The sequence below is a fragment of the Hemitrygon akajei genome, chromosome 3 (assembly GCF_048418815.1).
Source record: "Hemitrygon akajei chromosome 3, sHemAka1.3, whole genome shotgun sequence".
Classification (NCBI taxonomy): domain Eukaryota; kingdom Metazoa; phylum Chordata; class Chondrichthyes; order Myliobatiformes; family Dasyatidae; genus Hemitrygon; species Hemitrygon akajei.
This window is the reverse complement of record NC_133126.1, coordinates 196,245,860-196,266,694: the sequence shown is the minus strand read 5'-3', so window position 1 is coordinate 196,266,694 and position 20,835 is coordinate 196,245,860. Positions and strand designations below refer to the sequence as shown.

General features: G+C 41.4%; 1 protein-coding gene across 1 annotated transcript; it reads right to left on the bottom strand.

Annotated features, from left to right (window-relative positions):
* Positions 1–2,988: 2,988 nt before the first annotated feature.
* LOC140724649 (extracellular calcium-sensing receptor-like) lies at positions 2,989–19,871 on the bottom strand. Its single transcript, XM_073039073.1, has 5 exons — positions 19,614–19,871; positions 17,833–18,666; positions 16,862–17,089; positions 4,567–4,690; positions 2,989–3,896 (listed from the first exon to the last, which is right to left on the bottom strand). The coding sequence occupies exons 1-5, from the start codon at positions 19,869–19,871 to the stop codon at positions 2,989–2,991; spliced, it is 2,352 nt and encodes a 783-aa protein (XP_072895174.1).
* Between the last annotated feature and the right edge of the window lie 964 nt (positions 19,872–20,835).

Below are 20,835 nucleotides of genomic sequence, written 5' to 3'. Positions count from 1 at the left end.
GCGAACTTTTCTTCAATATTTTCATATGATCTAATTTATTTTAATTTTTTCTGTTATTTTTTCTCGTCTTCGCGAAGTTTTAGATTTGACCAGAAGGTTTTTATTTTCCTTTTTTTTACCGTATCCTCAAAATGGACTGGCCAGTCCCTCCCCCCTCCTTTTTTTTGTTTTTAGTGTTTTTTTTCTCTCAATAACAGAATGCTTGAGTCTTTTTTTTCTATGAACTGTTGACGGGACGTCGTTCTTTTATTTCTTTATATTAGCATAGTACTATACATGATGTTGACAATGTATATTCCTTTCTTTGTTTGAACTATTATTGAAATATGTATTTGAGTTAACCTCTCCTCTGATTTGTATTTATCCTTAGTCTTTTAAATCAACAAAGATTATTGAAAAATAAGAGTCTCTATGATTAAAGAGTAAGTAAATCTACCAGGTACAGTGAAAGCGGAAGAAATCTTACAGAAATTCGGATCAGTGCTGCATCCTCTGCAGAGGCAAATGTGATTAACTGGAGGACATGTATTGAAGTTGAGAGAGGGAAACTTTAAGAAGATGAGGGTTACTTCTTTTACTGCAAATATGGTTGCTTCCGATGGGCTTCCTGAGGTAGTGGAGCAAGCAAATTCAATGTAGGTACTGAAGAGTTTTTTTTTGGATATGCTGATTAATATTGAAGAAGTACCGCAGCTAGAAGGTACTTGGTTTGAATTTAATGTTTTGATCATAGGAGATATCACGGGAGAAAGGGCTCTCTGCTGTCTAGTAAGTGGCGGTGCCTGTAGAAGGTAGCATTCATCAGTAAGGATCGTCGCAGTTCAGGCTGTGTGTCTACTTCGATGTCAGAAGGAAATATGATCATTATACGGGTTGAATTTAACAATTTGAACAAATAGTTGTGCACATTAATCTAGATGAAAAGTTTATATAATGTTTTATGAGTCTTTCTTACAGAAGAATGTCCTGGAGTCAATCAAGTTCAGGCTTGAAGGTGCAATGATGTATCAGGAGTCAACTAAAGAGTTCAATCTGAAGGGAGGCTATTGTAACATACGTCAAACTAGAGTTACATTTTATATCCAATTCGAGCGAATGAGGAATGGTGCAAACAAAGAATGTTACGGAGTCAATACATAGTTGGAAACGCAGATCAAGCTTCCAGAGGATTCCTGAAAAAATCCCAGCAATTTGGAGGACATTTAGCATGTAAACAGTGAGAGAAAGTAAAGGGATCTATCGAGTTACCATCCTGATACACTATTGTTTAAAATTGCTTAAAATTTCTAATATGGCTGAAGATGCCCTGATGCAGGGTTTTCTACACGAAAGGCTCCTTCCTTTAACACTTCAGAGGTGCATTTAAATTTCATCTATGATTGTTAATCAGATTCCTCATTTTTTTGGCATGTCCGTATTTGGACAGGAAAGTTGAAATATGTACAATTGGACATAAGCTAAAAACAGGCAGGGAGACTTTCTTTGATGGGTATCCTATTTGATATGGACAATTTGGGCATCATGGTCCATTTTCAATCCGGATAATTCTAAATCATTACATTTCCTTAGCTAAGTCATTTCTACAGATTGAGAACCAAATATTTGAAAGTACTGGTTCTCAGTGTAACTCATTAGTATCCGTGCTAACTCAAGTCAGCCTAACATACTCCAAAATCTTCGTCTAAGCCAGCATACCCAGCGGTTCTATTCTAGTCAACGAAATTCTTGGGTAATAGTGTGTTCTCTGCGTGACGTTGATTTTCGCAGAACGACAAAGGGGATTTGCCAATGAACAACTAACTGTACCACGATTGGTAACAGCCAATGTAAAAAAAAACAATATCTCTTGTAAAACACAGGACCTTAGAGGAGTCTGCTTTCATTTTCAAAATATATATATTTTTTGCAATATCATCACCCTTCTTCTACAGTTCTCACCCGGTTTCATCCACAAAGGTCCGTAAATATTCCCTCTTTATTGTCTTAAACACCACCAGTCTCGATGCAATGATGATGATCATTCCATTCGTCGAAAAATCTTTTTTATACGTCGTACAAGTCTCCATCATCTAAAAGGTAACTGTCGATAAACTGACTTTAATCTGAACAAATTACTAAGGTTTCCGTTTTAATTATCACATTGCAACTTTAGATTCTTCATAAATACAGTTTGTCTCAACACAACAATTTTATTTTATTTTTGTATCTTTATATAACACACTTTCTGATATATTCCAGCATTTTCCCAATTGTTCTCTTCGAACCTCCAGATTTATTGGGTTCGTGTGTTTACTTTCTCCTTTGCAGTCATTTTTGTCACCACAGCATAAGAATCCATATAATTGTGGATGTCGGAAAGTAAATTATTCACTGACTTTGAAGACATCTCTTTCGAAACTCTGGCGTTGAGGCTTCCAGGTTCTTTGGACTTACGTCCACCATTGCAGCATAGCCAGTTCTGTACTAGGTGTTGATTGTGATATTCTTGAAACACTGGTTCAAACTGAGCACTTTCGACAATCCTCTCAAATATATTTGATCACAGCTGCGTTAGATATATTTTTTCTTGTTATCGCCTAACGTCGGTAACAAATAAAGAACTATCCAATAACCATGTAAATTGACTTGAACAACACAATAGAAACATATGTTGTTTTTTTAATCATCCCCAAATTCCAGACTGATAAGATGACACATATTTTGTGTAAATTTAAGAGGAGAAGGTTTGACATGGCAAGTTTAACAGTGCATTAACCATAAATATACTGTAAATTGGACGTCAGATTACCTGTAGATCACATTATAGTGTTAATCATTATATGCCAGTTTGGTCTGATCTGAACCATTTAGAGCATACCGTAAACGATTTTTTGGAATTTCTGCATTCCCACTAAATTAATCTGTGATTAGGTTCAAAAGATTAAAATCGGCATCTACTAATCTCTGATTACACATTGTTGCTACAATTATACAAAGGACTGCTGCTAGTTAAGGTAAAGTTCCTTTCGCCATCATTTGCTTCTTAGTATTAAACTCCGGTTTCAGTAAGATAATGTAACATTTCGGTGCAAAAATACAGACGAGCAGACCGAAGCTCGATGCCCAAATAGCGAACACCTCTACAGCCACAGTGTACTTTCCTGGAGAACTCAGATAAGCAGGAATAAAAGTTATCCAAACAGCGCAGAAGATGAGCATACTGAAGGTGATGTACTTGGCGTCGTTAAAACTGTCCGGGAGTTTCCGGGCAAGGAATGCAAGCACCAAACACACAACGGACAACAGAGCAATATAGGCTGACACTAAGTAAAAGGCTGACAATGAACCTACGTTACATTCCAAAATAATTTTGTCTCTGTAATGACTCATATTTTTCAGGGCGTAAGGAGGTGACACACTAAGCCAGCCAACGCAAACTAATCCTTGAAAAAAGGTAAGGATGAAGACGCCCAAGCGTTGCTGCACCGGTCCGAACCAGTTCATCGCGCTACTTTTGGGTAGAGTTGCTTTAAAGGCAACTACGACAAGAATGGTTTTACCCAAGATGCAGGAAATGCAGAGTACGAACAGAACCCCGAAAGCCGTGCGGCGCAGCATGCAAGACCAGTCGGACGGTTCTCCTATGAAGGCGAGCAGGCAAATAAAACAAAGCAGAAGGCCGAAAAGAAGCAAGAAGCTGAGCTCTGAGTTGTTCGCTTTGACCATTGGTGTTTCTCGATGCCGGTAGAAAATTGCAGCGGTGGCCACTGTAAAACACACACCTACTAGAGCAAGCAACACTGATACCCATCCCAGAACGTCTTGAAATGAAAGGAACTCAACTTTCTTGAGAACACATTGGGTGTTTGCCTCATTAGACCAATATTCTGAAGGACACTTGATGCAATCCGAGGAATCTGGAAAAGTAATCGTTTCACAGACAAGTGAAAATCTGCACATGCTGCGAATTCAAACAACACACACAAAATGCTGTCGGAACTCAGCAGGCCAGACAGCATCTATGGGAAAAAGCGGAATCGACGTTTCCAGCTGAAATATTTCCGCAGGACTGGAGAGAGGGAAAAAACTGAGAAGTATATTTGAAAACTGGGGGTGGGAGAGAGAGAGAAATACGAGGCTATAGGTGAAACTTGCAGGGGAAGGAATGAAACAATACGCTCGGTATTTGGTAAAAGAGACAGGTGGCCATGGACGAAAGAAAAAAGGAGGCTGGAGTTTTTGAGGGGTACCGAGGGGACGATGGGCGGTCAAGGAGGTAACATTAGAGAGGAAAAAAGCGATGGGAATTTGTGAAGGTGGGTTGAAAAGTATTTGCCAACAAGTTGGAGGCGACCCAAACCGAATATAAGTTGTTGTTCCTCCACCCTAAGTGTAGCGTTATCACGACAGTGAAGGAGGTCATGGATGGACATATGATACTGGGAATGGGAAGTTGTATTGAAATGGATGGCTACACGGAGATCTCGCTTGTTCTAGTCGATGGAGCACAGAGGGTACGTATTAGATAATCATTTAATACACAGAACTGTCGCATTGAGAAAAATAGCTGTTGATCTTAGCACTTACCAGTGGCGTTGTTGATCTCACCATCGGCGCATTCTGCACAGTCAAAACAACATATTGGCTGCCCTTTCCGGCTTACTTTTCTTGTTCCAGGAAGACAGGGCTCTGAACAGATTGCTCGTGGAATCTGAGATTAAGGGAAAGTTCCATATAGTTTCCATTAGATGAGTAAAAACATCCATAAAGGATGCTGAATAGTTGGCAAAGAAAAAAAAAAGCTTTTGAAAGGGAGCAAGAAAAGTTTGAAAATGTTAAATACAGATGAACGTTGACAGACCGTATAACTGCGCAATATATTCTACAGGACCTTGAACACTGAGGGTATGGCGTGCAGCGGACTTCAACGTTTGAGCGTATAGACATTAATGAAGAGGATGTGTTCAGTTCTGGTCATTTCACTACAGGAAGAATCCATATACTCTAGAGAGAATTCAACAGAGATTTACAGGGATGTTCTGTGGATTGGAGAGCATCCCTCATGATAATAGGTTCAGTAAACATGGTGTTTTCCACTGGAGTGGCGGAGGATGACAGGTGACCAGATAGAGGTGTATAAGATGATGAAGGGCATTGATGGTGTGGATAGCCAGAGGCTGTAATCCCAGGGCTGAAATAGCGAACACATACTTTCAAGGTACTTGGAAGTAGACACAAAGGGGATGTCAGAGGTAAGTCTTTAACACAAAGAGTGGTGGGTGCGTGGAATGCACTGAGAGCGATTGAAACAAAGGCAGATACAGTACGATCTTTCAAGAGACTCAGGTGGAATGTAGCTGGAGCTTTGTAAAATAGAAGTCTAGGCGTGATGTTATTTCTAAGCTGTTTCGAAGTAGGTTACGTGGTTGGAACAATGTTGTGGACCCAAGGGAACCTAATGTGCTGTGGATTTCCCTGTTCTATGTTCTAATAATATATAGAAACCTATAGCACGTTACAGGGTGTTCGAACTACAAAGCTGTGCCGATTATGTTCTTACCTGAGAAATTACCTAAGGTTACCCATAACCCTCTATCTTTTTCGGAGCTCCATGTACTTATCTAAAAGGCTCTGAAAAGACCCTATCGTATCCGCTTCTACCACTATCGCCGCCAGCCCATTCCACGCGCTCACCACTGTTTGCGAAAAAAAAGCTTACCCCTGATATCTCCTCTGTACTTATTTCCAAGCACCTTAAAACTCTGCCGATTCGTGCTAGCCATTTCAGCCCCGGGAAAATGCCTCTGACGATCCGCAGGATTAATGCGTCTCACCATCTTATAACTCTCTATCAGAGCACATCTATTCCTCGGTCGCTGCGAGGCAAAATATCCGAGTTCCCTCAACCTATTCTCATCCAGGCAACATTCTCATGAACGTCCTCTGCACCTTTCCTACAGAGTCCATATCCTTCCAATACTGAGGATCCCATGCCTCAATAAGCATTGCATGGGGTACCTTGTCAAATGCCTTGCTGAAATCCATACATCTAGTGCTCTACAATCGTCAATGTGTTCAGTTACAACCTCAATCAAACTCTTAAGGTACGACCTGTGTTCCAGAAACCCATGCTGACCATTCCTAATCATATTATCCGTCTCCAAATTTTCATAAATCTTGCCTCTAAGGATCCTCTCCATCAAATTACCAATCACTGAAGTAAAACTCACTGATCTATAATTTGCTGGGTTATCCCTACTGCCTTCCTTGAATAATGGAAAGCATCTGCAACCCTTCAATCCTCTGTAACCTCTCTCGTCCCAATTGTTGATGCAAAAAGCATCGGCAAAGGCTCAGCAATCACCTCCCTCGCTTCCCGCAGTAGTCGTGGGTACATTTCGTCCAGCCCTGGTGACTTATCCAAAATTATGGCTTTCAAAATCTCCTGCACATCTGCTTTCTTAATATCACATTAAGTACCTCTGCTACGGGTTTCACGGGTTTCATACACACGTTTTTTTCCCATTGTCCACCATGATTGGTCCAATTCTCTCAGGTCTTATTGACTTGCTCTCAACATTCTTGTAGAATGCCTTGGTGTTTTCCTTAATCCTGTCCGCCAAGGCCTTCTCATGGTCCCTTCTGGCTCTACTACTATTTTCTTCAGCTCCTTCCTGCTAGCCTTATAATCTTCTATATTTTTATCATTACCTCGCTTTTTACACCTTTCGTAAGCTGTTATTTTCATCTTGACTGCATTTGCTACAGACTTTGTACACCACGGTTTCTGTACCCTACCATCTTTCACCTGTCTCATTGGAACGTACCTACGCAGAACTGCACGCAAGTAACCCCTGAACATTTGTCACATTTCTTCCGTACATTTCCCTGAGAAAATCTGTTCCCAATTTATGCTTCCAATTGCCTGCCTAATAGCCTCTTATTTCCCCTTATGCCAATTAAACGCTTTCCTAACTTTTCTGCTCCTGTCCCTGTCAATGCTTTGGTAACGAAGACAGAATTGGGATCACTCTCTCCAAAATGCTTTCCCAGTGAGAGATCTGTCACCTGACGAAGTTCATTTCCCAATACCAGATCAAGAACCGCCTCTCCTCTTGTAGGCTGATATACATATTATGTAAAGAAGCCTTCCTGAACACACCAAACAAACACCACCCCATCTGAACCCCTCGCTCTAGGGAGATGCGAATCAATAATTGGGAAATTAAATTTTCCCACCAGGCCAACCACGATATGACTACACCTTTCCAGAATATGTCTCCCTATTTGTTGCTCGATGTCTTTCGCCTTTTCTGCAACCGAAAAACATTCACGCTCCCACCGTATTTGCCTCCCACCATGTACGTCCTGAAACATCTAAAGCCTGGCACTGGAGGTAACCATTCTTATTCCTAAGCCAGCCAAGTCTCTGTATTGGCCACGACATCATAGCTCCAAATAACAATCCACGCTGTGATCTCAAGCAGCACACAAAAAATGCTGGTGGGACGCAGCAGGCCAGGCAGCATCTATAGGAAGAAGCACAGTCGATGTTTCGGGAGGAGGCCCTTTGTCAGGACTAAGTGAAATTAAATATAGTAAGTGATTTTAAAGTAGGAGGGGAAGGGGGAAACCCGAAATGATAGGAGAAGACATGAGGGGGTTTGGTGAAGTTAAGGGATGGAAAGGTGATTGGCAAAAGGGATACAGAACTGGAGAAGGGAAAGGAATATGGGACGGGAGGCCGAGGGAGAAAAAAGGGGGAGGGACGCATCAGAGAGAGATGAGGAACAGGCAAAGAGTGATCGGCAGAGAGACAGAAAAAAAGGAGTGGGGGGAATAAATCTGGGATGGGGTAAGAAGGGGAGGAGGAGCATTAACGGAAGTTAGAGAAGTTCTAACTATGCTCTATGGCCTCCCGTCCCATGGTCATTTCCCTTGTCGTGAAATAACGGCTGCAGTGATAATTCATCGATTGGTTAAGGGAACAGACAGAAGGTTTGTGGACAAGCAGATTTCCAGGTGGTATATTCCCTCCCAGATTCCAGTGTTAGGGATGTATTCCGAACGAGTCCACAACATTCCGAAGTTCAAGGGCGACATGTCAGAGTCGTGGTCAAAATCGGTACCAATAATATGTGTAAGCAGCGTGACGAGGTGCCACAAACTGAGTTCAGGGAGATATGTGCTAAGGTAATGGACGACTTTCCGTGATTCTAATGTAAAGGTCGCTACGCTTCACACCTACAGGCAAGAATAGAAAATGGATGACTGTACAGTTTAACACGTAGCGAAAGGGTTGGTGTAGGGGTGATGGATTCATAAGTTTGGATCATTTGTCTCTTCCAGGGAAGATGGGACCTGTAGAAAAGTGACTTGCTACATTTTAACTTGTTGTGGCTAACATCCTTACGAGAAAATTCGATGGTGCTGCATGAGACGGCTATAAATATAGTTGCAGAGTAGTGCAATTTCGAGCTCCAGTGCAGATTGGAGTGTGATTATACGTAACAACAGTGTTAAGCCTACATGCATGCCCTGTGTGCAATGGAATGTCTTAGCGTGGTGAGAGTAACGTTTTGGCTTGTATACATTTAATTGCAAGGTGTAGTGTAGAAAAGGCAGATGAGCCTAGTGCATGGATCTGCACACGGAATTATGCATTTATAGCCATTTGTGAGTTATACTTATAGCAGGCATCGGAACATTAGCTCAATGCTCCAGGGTTCCATTGATATAGACATGACTATAGGAGGGCGGGATGGTATTAGCGGTCATGGAAAATATCTGGGCATTGCTCAGATAGGCCCGATTACACATCCCGTCTACTAAAACTATATGAGTGAAAATGAGGAATAAGCGAATGAGCACATGAATGAGATTATAGCATAGACCTCCCAACAGCCTGGGTGATTTAGAATAGAAATTGTGTAGAGAAATCACAGACTGTTGTAACAAACATCAGGTTTTGATATATGGTGATTTTAGCTTTCAACATATTGAATAAGACACTCATATTGACAAAAAGGCTGGCTGGGACAAACAGGAGAATTTCCTCTGTCAGCATATAGCGACACCAGCTTCAATGAATATGATTGTACGTCTTCTATTAGGAAATGAGAGCCGGTATGTGACAGATGTCTGTGCAAGCTAACACTGTATCGAGTTTCAAAATAATTATGTAGAAGGATAGGTCTGGTCCGCGGATTGAGATTCTAATTTGGAGAAAGCTCTGTGTTAATGATATCAGAAACGTTCTGGCGACTGTGGATTATGAGAAGTTGCGTTTATTGTTTTTTTGTCTGTCAAAAGTGTTCTCAGTAAGTGGGAGGCCTTCAAATGTGAAACTTTGAGAGTACAGTGATTGCATGTTCCAATCAGAATAAAAAAGCTGATCTAACTCTGATCCTGGTGAGCTAAAGTGACCAGGTTAAGAAAAGAAAAGGCGCAGAGCTGTTAAACACCTAAAAAAGCAAATGGGAAAAGAAAATAAGAAGATAAGTCCACAAAATCGGAAGACATATGAGCAGAATCAGATCATCGAGTCTCCTCCGTCATTCTAACACGGTTGTTCTCGGATCCCACTCCAAAGCGTACAGCTGCCTCCTCCTGCATATCCTTTGATACCCCGACATCTTAAGTATATTCACTGAATTAGCTTCCAGTGCAGAATTTAGCGGAACATTCTACATATTCACTACACTCTGGCTGATAATTAAAACATAAGGAAAGAATATCACCTTTTGCTGCTCTGAAAGGTCGCTGCTCAGTTTTAAGATTGTGAATACCCCCACAACAGAAAACATCCTTTCCACTTCCACTCTATATACTCTTCAAAATTAGGCAGGGTTCAATGAGATCCTTCTGCATGATTCTCAATTTCTGCATGTATACGCCAAAGGCTGAAAACGCTCCTCGTATGTCAAACCCTTCATGCCTGGAAGCATCCTCATTCATCTCGCATAGACTCTCTCCACTGACTATGCATCCTTTCTGAGAGATGGATCCCAATACTGTTGACAATACTCCAAGAGGGACCTGACAAGTATCATGTAAAGACTCAGCATTATTTCCTTTTTGATGTTCTTTTTTCCCCGATTTTATTTTCCAAAATTGCATTTAGTCGTCTTTATCACAGTCTCAGCCTGTAATTTAGGAGACTTGCACGAGAGCTCCTGATTTTAAATCTTCTCCCTACTTAAATAATCGTCAGCACAATCGTTCCTTTTATCAAAATGCATAGTCTTGCTTTTCCCAACACTTTTTTTCCGTCTGACAATGTTTCCTTTTTTTATTATTATTTGCTCAATTCCGTCTGCAACCGCATTGCTTCCTCAGCACTGCCAACCCGTAAGAACATAACACAAAGGAACAGAACTCTGCCATTCGGCCCATCGAAACAGCCCCGCCATTTTATCATGCGATGATCCATTCTCCCATTTAGACCCATGCCCCCGCCTTCTCACCTTTGATACCCTGACTATCAATCTCTGCCTTAAATACACCCAATTACTTTATCTCCACTGTCGTCCGTGGCAACAAATTCCACAGATTCACCAGATTCACTTAAAAAAAATCTTCGTATCTCTGTTCTGAATGGGCGCCCTTCAGTACTTAAGTCATGCCCTCTTGTACTAGACTCCCCCACCATGGGGAACAACTTTGCAACATCTACTTCGTCCATGCCGTTCAGTATTCTAAACGTGTCTATGAGGTCCCCCCTCATTCTTCTAAACTTCATGGAGTGCAGTCCAAGAGCGATCAAACGTTCTTCATATGTTAACCCTCTCATTCCCGGAGTCAGTCTAATGAATCTTCTCTGAACCCTCTCCAACGTCAGTACATCCTTTCTTAAGTAAGGAGCACAAAACTGCGCACAGTACTCCATGTGAGGTCTTACCAGTGTCTTATAGTGCCTCAACATCACATTCCTGCTCCTATACTCTATTCCTCCAGAAAGGAATTAGAACATTGCATTCGTCTTCTTCAACACCGAATCAGCCTGGAGGGTAACCTTAAGGGTACCCTGCACGAGGACTCCAAGTCCCGTTGCATCTCAGAACTTTGAATTCTCTCCCCATTTAAATAATAGTCTGACCGTTTATTTCTTCTACCAAAGTGCATGACCATACACTTTCCAACATTGTATTTCATTTGTCACTTCTTTGCCCATTCCTCAATCTATCCAAGTCTCTCTGCAGTCTCTGTTTCCTCAGGACCTCCGGCCCCTCCATTTATCTTTGTATTATCAGCAGACTTAGCCACAAAGCCATCAATTCCATAATCCAAATCGTTGATATACAGCGTAATAAGAAGAGGCCAACAACGCAGACCACTGTGGAACACCACTGGTAACCGGCAGCCAACCAGATTGGGATCTCTTTATTTCCCCTCTCTGTTTCCTGTCAATCAGCCAATGCTCTATTTAAGTATGTAACTTACCCGTAATTCCTTAGCCACATATCTTGTTTAGCAGCTTCATGTGTGGCACCTTGTCAAAGGCCTTCTGTAAATCCACTGCATCTCCCTTGTCTAGCCTACTTGTAATTTCCTCGAAAAATTGCAATCGGTTTGCCAGGCAGGATTTTCCTTTAATGAAACCAAGCAGAGTTCTGCGTATCTTGTCATATGCTTCTAGGTACTCCATAACCTCATCCTTGACAAGCGACTCCAACAGCTTCCCAACCATCGATGTCAATCTAGAAGGTCTCTAATTTCCTTTTAGCTTCCTTGTCCCCTTCTTAAAAACCGGAGCTACATTTGCAATCTTCCAGTCCTGCAGGACCATGCCAGAATATACTGACTTTTGAAAAATCATTGCTAATTCCTCCACAAAATCCAGAACTAGCATTCCATCTGGTCCGGGAGATTTATTAACACTTGGACTATTCAGCTTCCTGAGTACTTTCTCTGTCGTAATTGTGACTGCGCACACTTCTCTTCCCTGACACCCTTGAGTGTCCGGTACACTGCTGATGTCTTCCTCAGTGAAGACTGATGCAAAATACTCATTCAGTTGCTCCGTCACCTCCTTATCTCCCATTACAATTTATCCAGTATAATTTTCTATCTGTCCTATAGCTACTCTCACCTGCCCTTTACTCTCTATATACTTGAAAATGCATTAAGTATACTCTTTGATATTATTTTCTAGCTTTATTTTGTAGTTCATCTGTTCCCTCTTAATGACCTTCATTGTTTCCCTTTTTACGCTTTCAAAAACACCCAATCGTCTTTCTTCCACTAATTTTTACTTCCTTGCATGCCCTCACCTTTGATTTTACCTTGGCTTTGACTTCTCTTGTCAGCCAGTGTCGCATCTTTTTTTCCATTCGACACTCAAGGGCATCTGGCATATTGCTAACGTTTTGCAAAGTGAAGCCAGATGGAAGGTACGCATTAAGATTATCTATAATTTCTTTGTCCCCTATTACTACTTCAGCAGCATCAGTTTCCAGTGGTTCAACATTGTCCCCGCCCCCGTTTTACTCTTTACATACCTGATGAAATGTTTTGATAGCCCGTTTTATGTTATTGGCTGTTTTGCATTCAGATTTCAACGTTTCCGCTTTAAACGGTTGTTTTTTTTTGTTTTTTTAGTTTTGGATTCATACAACCTCTCACTCAGTGTTGCTACCATATAAACGCTTTAATTGGCTTTCATGCAGTTCTTATCTTCCGGTGTCAGATAAGAACGGCTGCCTCCCTCTGCCATTGGAGTACGTCTTCCTCTGTGGGGCATTCTATCCTGCACCGGGAGAGCTTCAGCCATCTCTACTCTGCCGTCAGCCCCACCAGAATCCTCCTATAATCTATTTGGACAAACTCCTCTCTCATGCCTCTGTAATTCACCTTATTCTATTGCGACTCTGATACGTAAGGCTTCTGCTTCTCCCTGTCAAGTTTCCGTATGAATTCAAACTAATCGTGATCACTGCCTCTTAACGTTTCTTTTACGTTCACATCCGGAAAATATTTGTGTTATTACACAGCACCCAGTCTAAGATAGGCTTTCCCCAAGTAGGCTCAAGCAAAACCTGCTCTAAAAAGCCATCTCATAGGGATTTAACACGTTCCCTTTGTTGCAATTCGACTCCAACCTGATTTTCCCGATCCCCTTTCACAGTGAATTCACCATTACCCTTATTACACATCATTTCCAGCTCGCTTTATCTCAGTCCCACATTTTGGCTACTATTTGTGTGCCTATATATGACTCCCATAGTTTTTTCTTAACTCCACCTACAAAGATTCAACATTCTCTGATGAGATGACATCTTTTGTTAAGATGAAATACAATCTCCGAACTATGGCATTATTTCAACCATGACTCACGATGTCCCGTACACGATGCTTCCCAAACTCTAAATTCTCAAAACGTTTGTCCGCTTCATTCCAAATGCTGAGCTTATTTAAATATAGCATCTTCAGTACGAATTTTGCCACGTGGAACAAGTTAACTCTTTGCGTTGTCTGCATTTGTACCCAATCAGTGTATTGTCCTTCATTACATTCATATCACGTCCATCATCTAATTGTAAACCTGCTGACTCATCCACAGCACTATGGTACGGGCTCCCATCTAACTGCCATATTACTTTAAACCATCAGCTCCAGTAAATCTGCCCGCAAGAATATTGGCGCCCTTTTGTGTCAAGGGTAACTCGTCCCTTTTTCGCAAGTCCCACTTGCCCCAGAAAAGGTTACAATTAAATCTGAATCCAGAATTAAATCCAGAAATCTGAATCTCTGCTTGCTGCTCCAATTCTTCAAGCACGCATTGATCTGTAACTCTATACTATTACTAACGTCACTTTCGCGTGGTACAGGATGCAGTCCCGAGGTTTCCTTCCCTGAGGTTCTGTTTCTCAGTTTCCGTTCGAACTCCAAGTATTCGTTCTGCAGCACCTCCAATATTTTTTATCTATGTTTTGTTACCAATATGTACTACAAATTCTGATTGCTCAGCCTCCCTTTCTAGGATATTCTCGACACGTCCGAAAATATTGTGGATACAAACTAGTATCCGTGCTTCTATTTTACGTCCATATAATGGTCCATCTCTCCCCATAAATATAGAGTCCCCTATTACGGCTCCCATCCACATCATTTCCCTACCCTTCAGTGTCACAGAGCCAGACTCAGTGCTAGAGGCTCTGCCACTATTTCTTCCTTAGTTATTTCGTTCCACGCCAACAGTACACAAAATGGAAAATTTATTGTTGAGGGAGACGGCCACAGATGTGCCTTCAATTTTCTGATGTTAGCCCTTCCCTGTCCTAAAAGACACCCTTTTATCTGACGTCTGTAGCCTTGGCCTGAGTACCTCCCTGTAGCCTGTATATCGTTGCTTCACTTTCCATAATTAGCTGAATATCATCAAGCTGTAGCTCCAGCTCCCTAACGTGGATTCTTAGGAGCTTGACCTCAATGTACCTAGCGCAGAGGTGGCAGATCGGGGTGGCTGGATTGTCCAAGAAATCACATATATTACACAAGAACAGAACCTTTCTGTTATACAGGAACGCTTCTATTGCATCTTAACTGTACTCCAATCAAATCCTTAAGCAACCTTCCATTTGGGACCTTATCAAAGGCCTTGCGAAATTCCAGAATATAGCATCCACAGTCTTGCCGCACACAAATAGTATATGACGTATAAGTGTGCAATTTATATTGGTGTCAGGAGGCCTAAAAACTGGATGCACTAGACAAGGTGATGGAGAATTCCAAGGGCTTCGACAGATACGTTAAGAGAGAAAGTGGCAAAGATCTATCTTTTGGAAGATATGCGTGGCGATCTAACATGGAGCCTAACGAGATGGGGGACATAAAATGGTTTTGTTGCATCTGCATTCGCCTAGGAGATCTATAGAAGTAAGAAAAAAAAATAGGAGGAAGCTTGTGCGTCTACAGTATATTTAAATGTTTGTATAGACAAGGATTATTTAGTTTCTGTGCATAACAGCTCGTGTTTATTCAATCTTCTGGAGTTGTTGTTGTGTGTGTGTGTGTGTGTGTGTGTGTGTGTGTGTGTGTGTGTGTGTGTGTGTGTGTGTGTGTGTGTGTGTGTGTGAGAAACCACGAATGTTGATGACTGCAAGATAATGGATGCTGTCTTCTGGACTTGTGCAAGGCCTCAGACAAGATCCCACACGGGAGTTTTGTCGAACAATATCAGTCGCTTGGCATTCAGGATGCGGTAGTAAATTGCGTTAGAAACGGGCTTCGCAGCAGAGCTGACAAGGTGGTTGTTTATGATTGCATAACTGCCTCCATGTCTGTGACTGTTGCCATGCTACATGGGTCGGTTGTGGATCGTTGTTAATTGTCATCCGATAGTAACAATCTGAATGATAATTTTGTAAACTCGATCAGTAAAGTTGTCGATGACAGCGAGTTGCGGGTACAATGGACAGCGAGATTGATCGTTAAAGCTTGCCACATCATCCGTGCGGGCTGGTGGTATGAGCGAAAACAATGGCAGATGTAATTTCTTGCTGAGAATTGGGAGCTGTTACACTTTGGGAAGGCAAACCCGGAAAACACTTATGCCGTGAGTGGTAGGGCACTGCGGAAAGCGTTAAACAGAAGGAACTAAGCATACAGTTTCAAAGTTCATTGACAGTGGCCGGACATGTAGATAGGCTGATAAAGAGAAGTTTTCGCCTGTTGGTCCGAATAAATCAATATAATCACTACAGGATTTCCGTTGTTATGCTGAAGATGTGCAAGACGTGTATGATATTTAATTTAGAGTAGTAAGAGCAGTTGTTGTAAACGACCTATAGAAAAAGTATCAATAAGATTTAAAACGTGCAGAGAAAATTCATAAGGATGTTGCCAGGATCTGAGGACACGAGTTTCTGGAAAGGATAAGATAGGTTAGCGCTTTATTCACTCAAGCTTACATGAATGAGGGGAGTTTATACAGAGTGTACTAAATCATGAGTACAGTCAGGATAAATACAAACAGATTTTTACAACAGAGTTTTGGTGAGACTAGAACTAGAGGTCATGGGTTAAAAGGGAAAGGTGAAATATTTAACTGGACCTTGAGAGGGCAACTTCATTACTGAGGGGTGGTGAGATCGTGAATAGAGCTGACAACGGAAGAGTGGACGGGTATAATTTCAAACTTTAAGAGAATTTTACATAGATCTGCTGGGTTATGTTGTGGGTAGAGCTCTATGGGACTAGTATGAGTAATAGTTCTGCATGGGCTAGATGGGCAGAAGGCCCTCCTTCTTTGCTGAAGCGTTCCTTGAATCGTGAAAGCCAATCTGGCGTTATAACATTGTTCTCTAGGTTAGTAAATATTAATTTGCGAAGAGAAATGGAAAACATAGTCACACAAGAACGCAGCATGTAGAAAGAGGCCACTCGGCCCTTCCAGCCTGTCGAAACATTCAACCTGATCATATCCGAATTACTGCATGCTATATTCAACTCCATTTTTCTGCCAAATCCCCGTTATCCTCAATTTCTTTCGAATATCTTCTGAATCTAATACATAACCTGTCTTTTACTACCTTCGTGCAGAGAATCCCAGAGATTCACCAAATGTTTGGAGGCTTAGTATCTACGCACCACAGTTTAAATGATGAGCGTCTTACCTTGTGAGCGATTCTCCTTGTTCGATCAGCTCCAACTGTTCAGTCAATCTCAAATCTACCCTGAGTTACTATATCATTGAAAAATATCATCGCTTGTTTTGTAAACTTTTGAGCAAACAGACCAAATTCTGGAGAGTGCGCTTTAATATGAATACATTATGCTAGATCATTATTAGCAATATGTTTCTACATTATCACCCACATCCCAGTTATACAACCATTTTTCATTCGGTCAACGGGCGTAGATGTTAAAAGAAGGACCATACCGCATTTTGGTTCGTGTTCCACCTGATTTTCTCTACATTCAACACTAGCTCGTGCCCCAACGGTGCCGAGCCGTCATAATATCCGACGTATACAATGTCAACGCTCCCCTTGAAATTCGCTTGTAAGTTCACGAATTCGTATCTTGGAACAGGGTCTCCATTTTCATCAAAATATGTTGGATCACCTGTCTTTGTGGTGAAATTCACCTTGCGGAGGTAATGCAGTAACTGCAGCAGGGGTGCGGAGAGGGTGTATTGGAGAAGGAAGCAATGGAGAGTATTCTTTAATCTGAGTGCAGATTCAGTCTACGTAAATGCAAACATATACATTTGCCATCAATGTAAAATATTAATCTGTGCTACACGATAAGCACCAGATAAAGAAGAAACGTATATTTAAGACTGCCAAGGAAGCGCTGAAGCTACTTTAGGAATGATACAGGGGATTCCCCAGATAAAACAAGCAAATAAGATGCTCTAGGTTTTAGATCTGACGAAGGTCTCGAACTCGTTCTCTAGGCTTGCATGTCATTGCAGTACCGCAGGAATGCAACCCTGTTCGATATACAGTTAGGTGCTGGCCTCTCACACTACCTAATAAAGCGTAATAAAGTCCAAAGGCAGCTACTATACAGGGAGCAGGAGAATTTTAACAGTGATCTTACAAAGATTCATACTTGAATGATTACCCTACGTAAACGAAAGGAGCGCGTATTGCAGTTACTGGAAGAGATTGCATTCCTGCACTGCATTCCCCATTGATTAAGATATTGGCGTACTAAACATTTGTAAACCTTTTTTCTGAGAATAAAAGTTTGACCATCACAAAGGGAATATATTGCAAATCTATAGAGGATAGCAGTTGCATACCAGAAAACGACAATGTAACACGATATGGGATTCAGAATGTTCTCATGATTGATGACCTTCTAAATGGGGACCTTGCTTTAGAAAGAGAACTACATGCCTACCTGCCATGGTTCGAAATTTTCAATACGTGCGTCTGTTTGATTCCTAAAGGGTCCGTCGCCTTCTATAGAGCTTAGCAGATTGTGCAGTGCATGAGCGATGGAGTAGACAGCTGTATACACGTGGTATGAACTCCCGTCCATTATCGCCGAAAGGTATGCATTTTCCATCCCTTCCATCTGTTCCTTCCCTGTACATTGCCTAGCTTGACCCGGAGCGTTCCCTGGTTTTGTCCCGTTGTCAGCAGTAAAAGAACAGGAAAATACTGTTTCCCAAAACTCCCTCACCAAAGTACTGCCAGGAAACTTAGAAGGATGGACATTATGGAGATAATCTCTGAGATCATCTATGTCTGTCCTTCGAATGGTTGGGCCGATTGTGCCTGCGAGATAAATCACTCTTTCTTCAGGAAGCAGAAAATCTTCTGTTACCCAAGCTTCACTTCCAATCCATTGTATACCGGTAACATTTTGACGCAATATTTCATTCAATAAAATTCGCATATCACCAATGTGAACAAAGGCAACTACTACTTTAGTGGACGCCTGTTTAATCACCTGAACAATTTTGGTGATTTTCTCTGGAGGGTCTGTCCTGTAAAATGACTCAGAGTAGGCAATGCAAACACCAAACTTTTCCACATGTTCCATAAAACCTTGCATTCCGAAATTACCGTATTCGGTGTTACTCCTAATAGTTCCAATCCAAGTCCAACCAAAAGTTCTCACAAGCTCAGCGAGGATTTTGGATTGGTACTGATCGCTGGGAATAGTTCGAAAAAACGTGGGATATTCTTTTTTATCACTAAGGCAGGAGCAGGTGGCGTAGTAACTAACCTGTTGAGATGAAAAAAATAACTTAATTTTAAGATTTGAATATGCAACATGAAGAAAATAAAGCGTACTTGCATAATTTACAACGTTGCATAAACTGCTTATTGATTATTCTGTTTATAAAACTACAGTCAGAAGCAACAGGTTCACTACTGTCAATTTTGGTCGCTCAATTATCTGAACGATACAGTGGCTTCCGACGAGGTGCAGGATTACAAAGTTGCTGCTTACATCAGACGACCTGTGTTATGAGTTTGGTCAAACTTCAGTTCACCAAACTTCCTTTGATCGGGAGGATTAGGGGATACGTGATAGAAATATATAAGATTATTGAGATTGAGTCGAATGTCGGTGTTTCTTATTTTTTCTCTCCACCGGTTTAAATATCACATACTAGCATTTAACGTGAGAAATAGGAAAGATTAAAGGAGTTATACACAACATTTTTTCATAGTATTCATGCCTGGAATGTGCTGCCTATTGCAGTAATGGTGGAAACTACGAGACAGACGTTTAAGAATTTCTCAGATGGGTACTTAACTGTGTATAAGAAGGAGGGAGATGCATATTCTGTATACAAAAGGGACTAGTTCAACTGATTATTTAACTAATACTTCAATTATGCCAGCTCAACACATCGACCGAAAGGAATGTTCCTGGGTTGTACTGTTCTATGTTCTGTGCTGTATGTTCCATTACAACGAAATGTAATAGGGGATAAGTTAACATGTGCACAGTTTATTACAGTGAATGGAGCATAACCAGTTTCTGCATATTTCAACGACTATAACAACTCACGATAAAAAGTACACATTTAGATGTGTTTGTATCCGAGATTAAGACATCACTGCTGACACTTTGTCCTGACATAGGATCATATGTTTGTTTAGGTGCTAATAATGAGATGGTGCCATGATAGTAAAAATGCAATCGAATAGTTGAGACGTTACCAACGGAATTCCAAAGGAACCGATTGTCCTGGCGGTTACGATGGAATTTGTAGATAGTTCGCAGCCTATAATGGAGGCGACGTTGGAGGAACCTCGACATTGTGGGTATTCAATTGATTCGTCTTCTCCGTTGATCAAAGCGAGCGCTGCTTTCGAAGCGATCGCGGGGGACGAGCAGTCATCATGGATCTGATACCCAAGTGTGATCCCCGGAAGTAGATTTTCATTTTGATTTATCTCTTCAATGGCAAAGATCATCGTTTGCGCCAGTCGGAAACTTGCTAACCAAAAACTGTGGGATAATTGCAAGAGGAGGTGATAAAGCTTTTCAGAATTCCAATTCAATCAGGAAATAACATTAGATAATCTTAAATTTGATTTGCTTTTAATTTAACAGTTTTCTTGGTATCGGAGAAGGATGTCACAGCACTGACCTCGAATTCGGATGCAGGCTGATTGTTAGCTATTTCACCAGCTCAATAGACCTAATTCGCACCATTTTACAGTAAAGAGGGTTCAGGTGATCTTTTCGGAGACGACTGGAATGGAACCGTATTCCTAGAAGTACGTGCCCGATCTTGAGGTGAATATCAAGGTCAAAGCAACACAGAAATAATGCTGAAGTAACTCAGCATGTCAGACTGTGTCTACGGAAAGAAAATAAACGTTTGCCGTTTTCCGTCGAGACCCTTCGTCAGCGTTGGACAGGAAAGGGCCACACATCATATGGTCATGGAACCCGACAACAGCAGCTTTCTAGTTCTGATGAAGGATGTTCCACTCCCACCCTCCCCCCCACCCACCTCCCCCGAAACAACGGCCGAATATTCTCCTCCTTGCGTCGGCCTTGAGTTCCTCTAATAATTTATTTGTGCCTTTCAGGATTTCCAGCATCTGAAGACCCCTTTCTCTTCGTAGCGAGAACGCAGTGGGCTCAGATGATGAAAATTTCTGCTGCCGTTCTGCAATAGTCAGTTTACTTATCGGAATAATCGAAAAGTTTTGAGAGCTGTTGTACTCAGGTAACTCTGATTAGAAATATTATGGACACAAACCAGAGGAATATTAAGTGTTCGGGGACAGAAGCCAATAAATATCATTATAAATGAAATTTTAAAAATGCTGGAAATCCAGAATAACACACACAAAATGCACAAGGAACTCACTAAATTTTCTACGATTCAGTCTGAGTTCCCACATCAAGATTCGTCATGATATAAAT

Excerpts from the sequence above, each read along its gene's own strand:
- LOC140724649 (XM_073039073.1), bottom strand. The coding sequence starts at position 19,871 with ATGATCTTTGCCATTGAAGAGATAAATCAAAATGAAAATCTACTTCCG. Across the intron at positions 18,667-19,613 it reads GTTCCTTTGGAATTCCGTTG|GTTAGTTACTACGCCACCTG; the intron begins GTAACGTCTCAA and ends TCATCTCAACAG. Across the intron at positions 3,897-4,566 it reads TGAGATCAACAACGCCACTG|ATTCCTCGGATTGCATCAAG; the intron begins GTAAGTGCTAAG and ends TTACTTTTCCAG.